We start from the raw sequence: 14,569 nt of genomic DNA, 5'->3' as shown, positions 1-14,569 counted from the left end.
GTTTTTTCTCTTCCCCACTCTTAATATTCATTTTATATAACAAAAGAAGCAGAAATCAGCCGAAATAAAGAAACAATAAGTGTTGAAGTTTATATTTGGTGTTTTCTGCCTTGCACTGTTTTGGTGTTTGCTGTTTCTCTGCCTATGTACATTTGTACCATAAAATACTGCTATTCCAATTATGGAGAGTAAATTGATCACATTATTTGATCAGTTAAGCTGACTTTTTATAAGCTGATAATATTTTCTAACGGTAATAGTCCTATTAATGTTATTCTCGAACTAATAAGAATTATCTTAAAAATCTCTTCATAATCCGTAGTGTAGTAAAGTCCATTAAAGAATTTGATCTGAGATCTGGATCTGTTCGGGTCAGTCTCAAACGAAACTTGTTGAAGAAATTATGGGCGAATGTTGTATCTGGCACCAGTCCATATGTACGACTGCAAGTCCATTGACAGTATTTCATTCTTATATGGTGGTAACTTGTGAAAACTCATCTAACATAGTGCAAAATGTAAATATTTTCTGTGAATGGTGTGAAATTACCACCAAAACATTGTATTGTAATTCTTGGTATTTTCATATATTTCATATAATATATAATACTATATATATATAAATTGTGTACTTAAATTGAAACGAATTAACATCTGGTTATTGTTATAAATTTTCTATTTCTCAAATATTTCTTGTACGGTGACGATTTGTTTTTATTAACGCAAATTCTCTTTTTTTTGTTTAATTTTTTTTTTTCGAATTTTCTCAATATTTTCAAATTTAGTTCTCTTGAATTCAGTTGAGTTGTTGATTGAAATTAGAATGTTTTTATGTTCACACGTGTAATACCAGGATATGAATGTTTGTGTATGTTTGTATATTATGTATTTAAAAATTATTTCGTTGAAATTTTATGGTAAATTATGTCGATATTTTATATTTTAGTCTTACATACTTATTATCTTATATTATATTTTTTTGGTTACCATAAAATATTTTGTGATGGGAAAAATTGATTATTTTGCCATTTTCCTGAATATTGCGGAGCTTTGTATATAATATTATAAAAGGAAGAGTAAAATCAAAATGTTATAAGTAAAATAATTTAAATAATGAAAGATTTGTTTAAGGCTTCCGGTCGATATTGTATACTAATGAAATACTAAGATGTAGAATACTTTTATATACGTTATCTTTATACATTCTAAAAAAATATACTTTTATTTTGAAAACTGTAAGGAAGTTGGATTATGAAGGGAAACCAGAGAGATATATGAGAAAAGAAAAAAAGAAATATGAGAATTTATTAAAATATTTCCTTTATGTCGGAAATTAGTGGATTTCGTTATTTTCTTTGAATTTTTTCTTCTAAGGAAATAATGAAAATAATTTAAAAATAATTTAAATTAAAACACAAAAAATGTGGTATATGTATGTGGAGAAAATTTAATAATAAAATTTAACAGCAAAACAAAATAAAAATCTAAAATTTAATGCAATTGCAATTAAGTAACATAAAAATATAAGAATTTCCTTCTAAATAAAGAAAATTTTTTTCTTGCAGGTCATCCAAGTCGGAGGGAAAACACTCAAGTCGAAATTAAGTATGCATTTGGTAAAGACTATTATGCGATAGGTTTGCAGATCCATAAGTAAAAAGCAACACATCGACCTGAAAATTATGCGTGACTTGGACCGAATAATTAACCAAATAAACGAGAAAAGAAAAAATATAACATGCTCGTTTAGTGGCTGACAAGTATAATTGTACCGATTCATAAAAAGAGCGATAAAACAATATGTAACAACTACAGGGGTATATCACTTCTAAATGTTGGCTACAAAGCATTTTCCAATATATTCTACAAAAGAATAAACGCTGTCGTTGGTATTTGGGCCGAGAACCAAATTCTCCGAACCTATGGGAATTTTTCCGAGTGTGTTTCGGGCTGAGTTGCACGCCATTGAAATCTGTGTGGGGTTCAGCCTGGAAAGGGGGTATCGGGGACAGGAGATAATGATTATGTCGTATAGCCGGGCTGCGATCGGAGCGCTGAACTCGTTTTCTGTATCCTCCGCGGCAGTATGGGGTTGTCTTGAAAAGCTCAATGAGTTAGTCAAATGCAACCGGGCCACACTGTGTTGGGTGCCGGGCTATGTGGGCGTGGAAGGAAATGAGGCCGCTGATGCACTTGTAAGGAAGGGGGCAAACACACCTCTTCTTGGGCCCGAGCCTTCTGCGGGATCGGACCACATACTATTCGTTGGGAATTAAGAAAGGAATCAAAAAGAAGGCGGTCGGAGCGCTGGAGAAGTCTTCAGGGACTGCGGCAAGCCATAGAGCTCCTGGGAGATTATGATCAGAAGCAATTTAAGAAAATTATAGGGTTGGGCAAGAACCAGGTGAGAGTCCTTACCGGCATTTTTGACGGGTCCCTGCAGGCTTAGGGGACACCTCAGTCTGCTGGGCCTGGAAAAGGAGGATACTTGCAGATTCTGTGGGGAGTACGGAGAGATCTCGGTGCACCTCCTGGGAGAGTGTGATGCTCTTGCTCGTAGGAGGAAAGAGGTGCTGGGGGCTTTGCTCTAACGGTGGCGGAGTTACGTCCTTCTAGTCCTCACAAGTTGTTTGAGTTCATCAGGAGGGTGGGTCTCGAGTGTATGTTGTAGGGCATGTCTCGCACTTTGCAGAGGTTTTGGTCCATCCAGGACTGTGATGATGAGATGATGATGACCAATGACAATATATCAACAAATACCAGCCCAGCTGGAAAGGTGGAAACAATACTTTGAAAATATGTAACCATGTCCCAGCTGTTAGAACTACATATATCACTAATATGGAGTGAAGAAAGTGTTGCGCTGAGATTGAAAAAGGTCTTATCATGAAGGTAGCAAAGAAAGATAACTTGACTTATTGCGATAATTGAAAAGGCATTACAATGGTAAACGTGTTTGACAAGGTCTTGGTAACAATTATCCAAAATGGAACATAAATTTAACAGAACACCTCTATATATGCTCTTCATCGACTTCAGAAAGGTTTTCGACACATCAAGCGTGATGCAATATGGAAAGCACTAAGCGAAAGTGGAGTTTTATTTACCTGTCGAAATAAATATCTATTTAGCATAGACCACTCTGCGATAGGGGTGTAAGTGATAGGCTACTGAATTCTCAGTGGGTACTAAATAATTATCAATTTTTTTTTTGAAAGAACTCATACTAGCTTATCAACGAAGAACATCTATTAGGGGAGGTAAATACAGCCTACAAGTCTTAGATGTACATAGATTCGATCGATTTAGCTATATCAGTCAGTATAATCTTCTGATCGATCCCCAGTCTAGCGATAATTAAAAAGGCATTGTCGCAACTATCTTATTTGATTTGATTTGACATTCTTTAAATAAGTTAATAGTCGAATTACGATTCCTTTACAGATAAAATTTACACTATTATATCCAATTGTAGAAGTATATCTGTGAGTATCTATAGAAGCACTTTTCCAATTCATTCTCATTCACTTCATTTCAAAAATATAATTTTTTAATTATTATTATTTAAATCTCTTAAGTAAAAATTTTATTGAAATGGCGGCGGCATTACTCTTATCTTATAACAAAAAAAAATTTATTAATTTAAAAATTAATTTTCGAATTATTTCAAGTAACATGAAAACTTTTTGATATAAAATGTTTATAGCATGTACATACCTATGCATGTAACTGTGTGTTTGAGTAGGAACATAGAACTTACAGCTTCAAATAAATTTATTAATTAATATACAATAAATATATATATCTTGCAATATACCTACTTATATAAGCACATAATGTAAATATATGCGTGAATGTAGTAAAAATTTCAAATCCTTAAGGATTTTTGCTTTTACATATAATTCTATACAAAAGGAAAATTGATCAGAAAACTTCGAATCCATTTATTCTTTCTCCTCCTTACTTACTCACTTAATATCTATATCATCACATATGTCTATATATATGTCTGTGGTATTGTGTATATTCCATTTTATTTAGAGTGCACTTTCTTGTATTTAATATAATTATTTATTTATACGTATATGTATATATAAATATTATCTTCTTTAAATTTCTTATAAACCGCGTAATTTCCCATCCTTCATGTATATAGTGTACAATATTATACTGTTTGACAATCTTTAAGGCACACATAATAACACTGTGAGTAAAGCATAAGGAACGGAAAAAAGTAACCGCAAACTAAAATTTATTAAATATTAAATAAGTAAATCTTTGTTTACTATATTATATAACTGGAGCAAGCAAGCATGTATATAATTTTTGCCTTTTATTGAAAATATATGAAAGTATAAAACATATTTATAGAAAATCCTTAAACTTGAAGAATCAAGCGATAATCACTATAAATAGCTTAAAAGATATTATTATTTATGGGGGTAAAGATTTTACGCGACTTTTTTCATATGATACATACATACTCGTATTTATATAGAAGATTTGAATATAAGTACAAGTGCACTTCTACTCATGTACTGTGAAAATTGTAAACCTAGTTGAAGACGATGTGATCTTACATTATTTTACAAGATGGTGCAGTTATAGTGTTCGAGTGTATTGCAATATTTTCAAAATTTTCTGGTTCTGTGGGAAAATTAGTCTTAAACAAATTTCAAAATGCTTCTATGCGACTTAGTGGAGTCGAATATAGTTTGTTAGGAATATATATGTATATGTTCTGAAAAGGTTTATGCAAAAATGTAGACAATCAAGAAGACGATTTCTCGAGAAAACTAGATGACTCTGATGCGGAGCAAAGAGAACGAAAACGTTTGTTTGCTAACGTTTGTACGAATAAAAAATTCCAACTAATTTTCATCGATAATTTGTAATATTCTTTTTATTAAATTGCTTGATTCAAATACTTTTGTTATTATAATTTGTGCCCTTAAAATTGGAATACCTTATTGTGATTCCATAAACATTATGTAGGTGTGTATTAAGTTCATGTTGTCTTAAGTAAAGCAATCATAGTCAAGGAACTTTAAGATACAGTACAAATATTATAATGTAAAGTGCATAATATAATAGATAATTTCATTTTGAATATCATATTTTATAGTTCTTGTTTTCCATGTTGATCTCATTTTTACATAAAACACATTATTAAGTTGTAGACAAAGATGTGCATCGACCGATATTAAGAATAAAAAATAAAATGAAGAAATTCAATATCCTTATTTTGTACGTTCACATATAAAAATATAAGAGAATTTCTCCTCACATTTTCTTATTATCCTTTAAAAAAAGATTTTATATATATTAAATGCAATAGATATGGAATATTTTTATTTTATAAACAACTTTGATAGCATGTTTTTATGCGGTTACTATGCATTTTCTTATGCAAAATTAATAACGTGTTGTCATATACACAAACACATGCATACGCAGACAATTATAAATAACTGATAAAAGTTAAAGTTATAAGTTAAGCAGTCGTTCGTTGTAGAGTGCATTATCATCATCTATTTTTTAGTATATTTCAAACGAAGTTGTAAAGAATTAGCCTCACTCTGTTTGTTTATCTATCTGCCTGTCCGCCTTTTCGCAAAATATGTAGAAAGTTTCCTAGTTAAAAATTGGTTTTCCTAGTTATCCTAAATGGATGCTCCATTTTATTTTCTGATATAGATGAAGCGGTTAAAGAGCACATAACTAACGGAATTAGATTGCCTAGAATAACGCTCGCGGAACTTGAGACGTTTTTTGAATCGCACCTGATGGATAGAAACGCTAAAATTAGAATAGTCAATTCTTCCATTAAATTTGTACCACTATAATTAGCGAAATCTGAACATAAATCTGAAAATCATTAATAAAGTCTAGCTATTCATCAATAAGTGCCTAAGAATTATATACAAGATTTTTTGACCTAAAAAAATTAACGTTGGTTGGGCTATATTCTGTGACAATCAACTGAGGCGATTGCCTGGAAAGCACTCGAATGGGATCCACAGGGGAATCTAAGGGTAGGAAAACTTTGAGCAACATAACGAAGAACAATGGAAAAAAAGTTACAGCTAGTGGAAAAACATGAGCAAAAATTAGAGTATCGACGAATAACTGAGTTCGGCGGATATCGGTGAGTTCGACAGAGTTCGATCAAAGAAAATGTGCTACATAGCAAACTATTCACCACATGATCCAAGTTTTTATTATTATTTTACTATCCATTTATATTATATTTATAGGAGCCAAATGTTATAGGCAAAATTCGTAAGAGACTAATTCTATATTCAATTCTTTTCTTATTATTTAATAGAGAACTAGAAGCAAACTAATTAAGGAATATTTAATGTATTATAAAAATTTAAGAAGGAGAAAAATATATAAAAACAGCAATAAAGTTTAAAAATTTGTATGTAGTTTCAACAATTTGAATATCAAGGGAATTTTAACACTTCTGATACGATGAAAATTATAGTAAACTGTTCTACAATATTATATTAGTATTCTTGCGTATTATGCATATTGTGGGGTGGTTTGTAGGCTAGTGAGGAAGATTAGTGAACATAATGTGTTTTAAATTTTTGCAATATTTAACTTGAATAGTTTTTGTAATATTTAACTTGAATAATACTTTGTTCTTTAAGGAACAAATGAATATTGGAGGTAAATTGTTTTAGATTTTTTTTAAAAAATTAATAGATTTTAAAGAAGAGCAAAAGAATTACTTCTTCTTTGGCTTTTTTTTTTACTTTAACATTCTAAGAGTGTTGATGTCAACAAAAACCCGAAAATGTCCATGCCCGAGCCGCAATTAGTCAACTCATCCACAAGCTCATTTTCCTATATCTACCCATAGAAGCGTAACGCTCCAATAGTTATGTAAAAATTTTATATTTGAATTCATTTTGGAATTGAATGAATATTTTTCACCAGAAATAAAATATTAGCTCATTAAATTTGTATGTATGTATATATATATGACTACATTTTATCGCTCCAAAGGATTCTGAGGAGATCATAAGCTGAAAAGTCTTTAATTTTGCATTAACCTTAATAAATTATATATTTTTTTTTTCATTCTCATTTTTTCAATTTTTAAACTTTTCTATCTTGAATTTATTGATTCCATATTATATAAGTAGATCACGTTATATTTCATGTCATTATAAAAACTAGGTTGCTTTGTAATGGTTAACCGTTATATTTTTCGTTTATAAATTTTAATATAGATGATTTTCAACATGAAAAATGAACATTTCTATAAGATGGTTCAAGAAAATGAATTCCTTTGAACCATTTTTAATAAATTTCATTTATGGAATGCATAAATGAAGCTACAATATGTAATAATTTATTTTATGACGTGGTCTTAATTTAATTTTAATTTCTTTGTAATGTTTAGAGATAAATTTTATTTCTCTATAAATTTTATAAAAGTTTTACAGTTTTTCTTTTATTATTCATTTAATGATTTATGTAGATTGTAGATTTTAAAGGAACCGAGTGGGACAGGAGTAACCCCCCAAGCCACCGCAACCATTCTTGACTTATTGTAGCCTTCCCACGCTCCCGCCTATAATATCCTCGTCCCAACCACAAAGTCGGAGATATCTCTAAGGGAGTTGGACAACAATTCCCGAACACTAAGGGACCCACGTCCAAGACAATTGCGGCGCCGAACAGCCAGTGCCGGACAGTCGCAAAGAATGTGCACGGCGGTCTCATCGCCACCCCCACAAAATTTGAACAGGGGGGAGCCCGACTTCCCCAGCCTATGCAGGTGGTATTTCACTGGGCAGTGCCCCGCGAAGAAATTCGCAATAGTGCGAACTCTGCGGCGAATCCGTTGGAGCACGCCGAAAGAAAGACTTTCGCATGACGGCACCCTTTTGTACCCCACCAGTGACGTCCGCATTCCGCCGCGAGCAGGCAGGAAAGCCTGGCCCCCACGGCGGAAGCGGCCAGACCGCAGAAAGGCAGCGGCTGCACAAAGTCAGCCCCAGATCCCCTCCGTGCCAACCCATCGGCAATATCGTTGTATTGGCCGGCACCCAAATGAGCGTGACTTTGTTCTCCGATGCCAATTCCATAAGTGCAGCAAGGCAGCCCCAGACCAGCTTGGATGTAACCTGAGCTGAACAAAGCGCCAGCAGTGCAGCCCTGCTATCCGAGAACACATAGATGGTGCGGTTTCTATACCCCCTTTCTAAATTGATTCTCAGACAGATCTCTATTACATGTATTTTAGCCTGGAACACTGTGCAATACGGGTCAAGGGCTGCATATACACGCGTGTCCGGGCGGAAATCGTATACACCCGAACCCACACCCGACTCCGTTTTGGACCCATCCGCATACCACACGCTCGAGCCCGACTCAAGTACCGGGCCACCTCGATCTCACGTCCATCGATCGGGAAACAGAACCCTGTACCTGCGATCGATGTTTTACCGCGGCAGACAGTACATGGTTATTCTTAGAATCGGATCGCTCTCAATGAAGTCTCTGTGAGTCCTGTGGGCCAACTTTGGCCCTGCCCTGTCCTCGCTAGAGAGAAGTCGGTAAGTCACTAGTCGAGCTTGCTTCAATATATTGAGGTGTAGTGGCGACAACCCGATCATCACCTCCAATGCAGCGGTAGGAGCCGTCCGCATTGCCCCGGTCACTCCGAGGCAGACCAGCCTCCGTACCTTTTCCAGCTTGGCCCGCACACCCGCCTGCTGAGCCTTACGGCACCATACAATCGACGCATAGGTGACGATGGGCCTAGCAAGGGCCGTATATAGCCACAATGCTATTCTGGGACTAATTCCCCAGGTCCCCCCGATGAAGCTTCTACACGTCCACAAGGCCGCCGTAGCCTCTCGATAACTGTTCCTATATGGGTATTCCAGGAGAGACGATCATCCAGGGTTACCCCCAGATACTTCACCTCCCTAGAGTAACTAATACGTTCACCAAACAGAATTGGGCTCGTTAATCTATGCCTGCTTCTGCGTCTGGTGAAGGCGACCAAAATGCTCTCCGCAATATGTAAATTTTGCTGTAGAAGATCAGAAATAGTTTTCTCAAATTTTCCGGGTACGACGAAGGCCACATCGTCGGCGTATCGCCAGACGTGTGCCCCGGAGCCCTTGAGAGCAGCGATTAGATCAACCACTACAATGGATCACAGGAGTGGCGAAAGACCCCCCCTTGCGGACACCCTTTTGCCACGGAGATGAAGAATATATCGTCAGCTATGGTGGACTTAATAATCCTATCCTGTAACATTCGATTAACCCATCTGCTAGTCGTCGCATCAATCCCTCGTTTGCGCAACGACTCACAGATGACATGATATGGGGTGTTGTCAAAAGCTCCCTCTATATCAAGGAAGCAGCCAACTGCCACCTTCCGCACTTCCAGTGAGTTCTCAAGGACCCCCACCAGACTCTGCAGAGCGAGTACAGTAGACCACCCCGACTGATAGGCGTACTGAGATTCATGCAAGGGATTGCTTCCCAGTGCATCGTCCCGTATAAATCTATCAATCACTTTTTCCATTGCTTTCAATAGAAAAGAAGTAAGGCTGATTGGACGGAAAGACCTAGGGTGGCTGCTTGGTCGCTTACTCGCCTTCGGAATATACATCACTTTAGCCATGCCTGAGGGATGTAACCCCACGCATAGCTGGCACGAAAAATTTCCATCAGTGCTCTGGCGATATGTTGGAAACCCCTCGGCAAAAATGCAGGATATATCCCGTCATCACCTGGAGATTTGAAGGGCCTGAAAGAGAAAACAGCCCATCTAATCCTGCCCATCGTGAAGACCAGACGGGATCGTTGGCAGTCATCCCTCCTGGACCAGGATGACGGACATGGATGTCTCATGTGAGACATGCCATCCACTAACCCTACTGCGATCACCTTCGCCATCGCAGCTACCTGATCCTTAGAACAGTAATCTGGAATGGGAAAATACGTTAGCCTTTTACTAAACAAAATGCAAGCCCTAGGCCTGCCCCCAATTGTATAATCATACAATAGCTCACCTGTTAGGCCCTCAACCTGATCCTTCACTATGTAAGGCTCTTAAATAAGGGCGATATCGAGGTGATCCTTCATAAATCTATGAGCTAGAACATCAGTAGATGCCCTAGCATGCTGTAGATTTATTTGGATGCACCTCACAGCCGTATCATTTCCTCCGGCTCTTGTCTATGGGCTGTTGTCCTTTAGATAAAGGCTTTACATGGGCCTTGCTTCCCATTGCCGCCTTTTTACGCATCTTGGTGGGCGCCTGCCCTGCCACATCCTCTTTTGCCGTCCTAGGTACCACACTAGTCCCTCCAACAGCAAATACCGAAGCAGTATCGGGCTTCCCAATGAGCTTGGGCCCTTTTGGTTCACCCGGGACGCTTGTGTCCGGCGCGCTGGTCGATGGTCTTTCCGTGTCCGCCGTTTTCGTAGTGACTTCAGACTTTCCAATGAGTTTTGGCTCTTGTGATTGGCCTGAAGTGCTTGTCGTTGTCGCGGTGGGCGTTGGTTTTTTATTTTGTCCTGCCCTGCTGCCAGCACCTTGAGAGGATTTTCTTCCTTTAACCCGAACGGTAACACGGAAGAAGTTCAGGAAAAGTCGAAATTCTTCTTTCCGTAGATCTTCCAATCCGGAATCATCCACGGAAAAAGTGATGGAGCAGCCCCCGTCCTTTTCCTTATCCATCCTCAGCACCCTCCAGGAACTCATCTTGAGGCTGGGATTTTGCTTCCCTATCCTACTTAGAAATTTGTCCCTGGAGAGACTGACGGTTGTCTCGTCCTTTGGCACGTAGGTGACGCAGACATGCTGTTTGGGCATGTCGTCGCCATCCAGTACCACGACGTTGCAACCGTCCCAAGACTTTATCTTCCTGCAGACACTGGTTATACACTCCCTGGTGTTTTGATTGTTGCATGTTACGGATATCCATCCATCCCTTTGCAACGCTGCAGTGAATTGTGGATGAGAGTCCACAACTTTATCCATTTCATCCATGATGGCTACTTTGATTTTCCCCATCTGGACTTCGGATAGCCTTTCCTCTGGAAGCAGTTTATGAGTGATGGCCACCATGACCTGTTCTACTGCATCCCGTTAAGAAGTAATTTTCGGATTTTGTTGAGGAATGTTCCCAGGGATCTTTCCCTCAACATTGCCCTTCATCGACCTCTTTTTTGAGGGCCCTGCATCAGGTCAAAGAGGATCCTGATTATCCGTCTCCATCGGAGGCGCCGCCATTTCCTCTACTGGCGTGAGAGGGAGTTCCTCCTCTGCGTCATTCGAGAGAAGCTCTGGTTCCACAGACCCTTGAGTACTAGCTGTGTTTGTATTAATGTTGTCCTTAGTATTGTTGTTGTTGTTGTAATAGTCACTGTTGTTATTCTTGTTGTTGTTGCAGCTCTTGTATTTGTCACAGTTGTTGGTCTTGTTGTTGCTGTTGTTGTTATTGTTTATGTTCTCCATTTTGTTCCCACGAGTAACGCGGGAAAGTATAGTCGCCCATGGCAGAGCCTGGCATACCATGAGAAGGCTCGTTTAAACTGGAGAGCGCCTGGTATCCAGAGTCCGCATACTAACGACTAAGCTCCCCCTTAGCCACGCTGTCATCGGCATATGCTGTTCCACCTTGACTTGGGACGCCTGTCGTCAACTGACGTATAGATATAGGGCTAAAACTCACAAAGCAAGAGGCTCGCCGCGAGACATGATCACGACACGTAATTTTGATCGTTTCAATCATCCCCTTATCCTCTGCCATTAACGCGACCCACCACTAGGAGGTGACAGTGCGGTTTTGGGCCCCTAATGATTTATGTAAAAATCAAGAATTATTTAACAAAATTTTAGTTTTGTAAAAAAAATTTTTAAAGAAATTAAAATATCTTTAAAGTGGGAAGTCTTGATTTAGTTCAAAAATTAGTTTCAGCTCTTTTCACTGTTTTCAAGAATATGAATTCGTATATCCGGATTTTCATTATGAAATTTAGTTAATATTTTTTTGAACCTTTTGAAGTTTTAATCTAGAATTTGATCTAAATATTTTTGGCTGCTACGACATATCCGAGTGTGGAAATTTTAGTTTCATGCTATGAATAAAATTATTTTTTTTTTCATCATAATTAATTTTGTATTATATTTTCAAAATATTGTCAATCAAAATAAAAATTATAAATATTATAAAATACGTATAGGAATGTCAGAGCAATTTGAAGATGAAAAAACCCATATGAATAATTGTGAATCACCAATAATTTATCCAAAATATTCATGGCAAATTAAAACTGACAAATATTTTAATTTTAATACAAACTTAAAATCAATTGTCCTATCTGATAAATTGGAAAAAGCACAAAAATGGATAACATTTCAAACTCGTTACAATATAAAATTTCCATTACAAACAATAGCTCCGAAAATTCAGCAATCCCGTGTTGTAAAAAAATCAACAATCCCAAAAGATGTTGCCATATATCGTAAACGTAAAAAATATTCAAACATAAATTTTTATCAATTATTAAAAGATGCGAAAATTGATAATATTCAATTGTATCCGATTGAAATAATTGAAAAAATCTATTCAAGTTATTTTAAATCAGAAAATATTTATAATTTAGAAAATTTTTTACCTTTACATTGGTTTGATAATAAAGATTTCGATGAATATAATGAAATTGATTGGATTAATTTAGGTAAAATTGGTAATGAAAATTATCCTTTGCCTGCATTAGGTTTCATACCAAATATACCATATGAAAATGATGAAATTAAATTAATTGAAAATATTCCAGAAAAATTAATTAAATATTTTAATATTAATGAAGAAAATACAATGACAACGAAAACGACAACGGCAACAACAATACCAACAACATTTCATTCAAATTTATATGAATGGCGTTCAATTGCAGTCTGGAATTACAATGAAAATTCGGATGTATGGCTAATTACTGATCTGGAAACTTATAAATTATATAATATAAATCGAATTTATATTAAATTTATAGCAGAAAATCCTAAAAATTTTGTTAAACGTTTAAAGGAAGCCCTTCAACTACGCGATGAATATCAAAATTCAATAAAATTTGAATTAATTTTGGATACATTTTTATATTTAAATCAATCAGAAGAATTTAGATTTCAATATAAAAATTTTGAGAGACTAATTATTGAAAAATTAATTAAAAATATATTTAGTTTAGTATTACCATCATCAAAATTATTATTACAAAGAAAATTGCAATATTTTAATGAAAATTTTTTAGAATTTTTAAGAGAACAAATTAAAATACAAATTATCAGGCATAATTTAAGTTATGGTTTTGAAAAATATTTAGAAAAACAATTAGAATTTAAATTTTTAAATAATATTAGAAAAATACAACGATCAGAAATTAAAATAAATTCAAACAAAATAAAATTTAATAAATTAATAAAAGAATTAATTAATAATTTTAATATTAAAAAAGAAAATTTATTATTTTTAACAATATATAATTGTCCAAAATCTATAAATGCTATAATTAAAGTTAATGAAGAATGTTTTAATTTAAAAAATATGAGCTTATTTTCATTTAAGTTCAAAAAATCAAAGACATTAAATGAGTTCTTAAATAATGAATTACATTTTGTTAATAATACAATTTTATATATTAAAAATTATTGGATTGAAAATATTACAAAACAAGTTTATAATATACTAAATTCAAAAAATCACCATAATTTCCAACATAATCATAAAGGTTGTTCTTTTGATATTGAAATAAAAGATTGGTATATTTATAAAAATTCAAAAATATTTAAATTTTTAAAACAAATTCAATTAAGAATGGAAAATTCATTACAATTTTTTATTGAAAATTCAATAACAAGTTTTATAAATATTTTATGTAATCCTTGCAATCTAATGAAAAATATTTCAAATGATTTTACTTGGAAAAATGATTTTATTAAAAGTGAATTTCAAAGTGAACAACATTCAACAATATTTTATGTTATTTTAAATATAAATGATGAATTTGGTGCTCATTTATCAACAAATCCAAATGATTTTTTACCAGCTCTATTAAATTTTTATGAAACGTAAGTACATTTTTAAAATTCAAAACATTTTAAAAAATCTCTGTTAAAGAAATTTTAAAATTTATTGTAATTAGATATGTATATGTAGTTAACATTTTTAAATTTTAGAATCGAAAATCTTATACTTATATAGGTCTTCAGTTTCCACATGTTATAAAAAATAATTTCTGTTCCGGGTTAGACATAAAAATAATTGAATTATATTCGGATTAATTATATAATTTGCTCTCAATAAATACCAACTGAAAACTGAAGACCGCCCATTCAAATTTTCAGGATTTTTGATTTACATGACCAGTGTCTGTATTGTATGAGAAATGGAAAAGGGTATTTAAGGTATACGTGGGCCATAAGCTCAATGCTTCAGTAACATTAATACACCCAGCACTTTGAAAGCTACCTATATCTTGTTATAGTTGTCACACAACATTGGTGCATAACCACATAACCAT

The 14,569-nt window shown here is 34.7% G+C and overlaps 1 protein-coding gene across 1 annotated transcript in view; it reads left to right on the top strand.

The window, feature by feature from the left end:
- The window catches only part of LOC129612713 (dynein axonemal heavy chain 1), a 30,948-nt gene that overhangs the window by 14,133 nt on the left and 2,246 nt on the right, over window positions 1-14,569 (top strand). The window contains exons 2-3 of the mRNA XM_055526469.1: window positions 12,230-12,766; window positions 13,778-14,117. Of these exons, the coding sequence (XP_055382444.1) occupies window positions 12,230-12,766; window positions 13,778-14,117 (877 nt within the window). The remainder of the gene's footprint in view (window positions 1-12,229; window positions 12,767-13,777; window positions 14,118-14,569) is intronic.

The sequence above is a fragment of the Condylostylus longicornis genome, unplaced genomic scaffold (genome assembly GCF_029603195.1).
Source record: "Condylostylus longicornis isolate FDR11 unplaced genomic scaffold, ASM2960319v2 ptg000076l, whole genome shotgun sequence".
NCBI classification, from domain to species: Eukaryota; Metazoa; Arthropoda; class Insecta; order Diptera; family Dolichopodidae; genus Condylostylus; species Condylostylus longicornis.
This window is presented reverse-complemented; position numbering and strand designations above follow the sequence as displayed.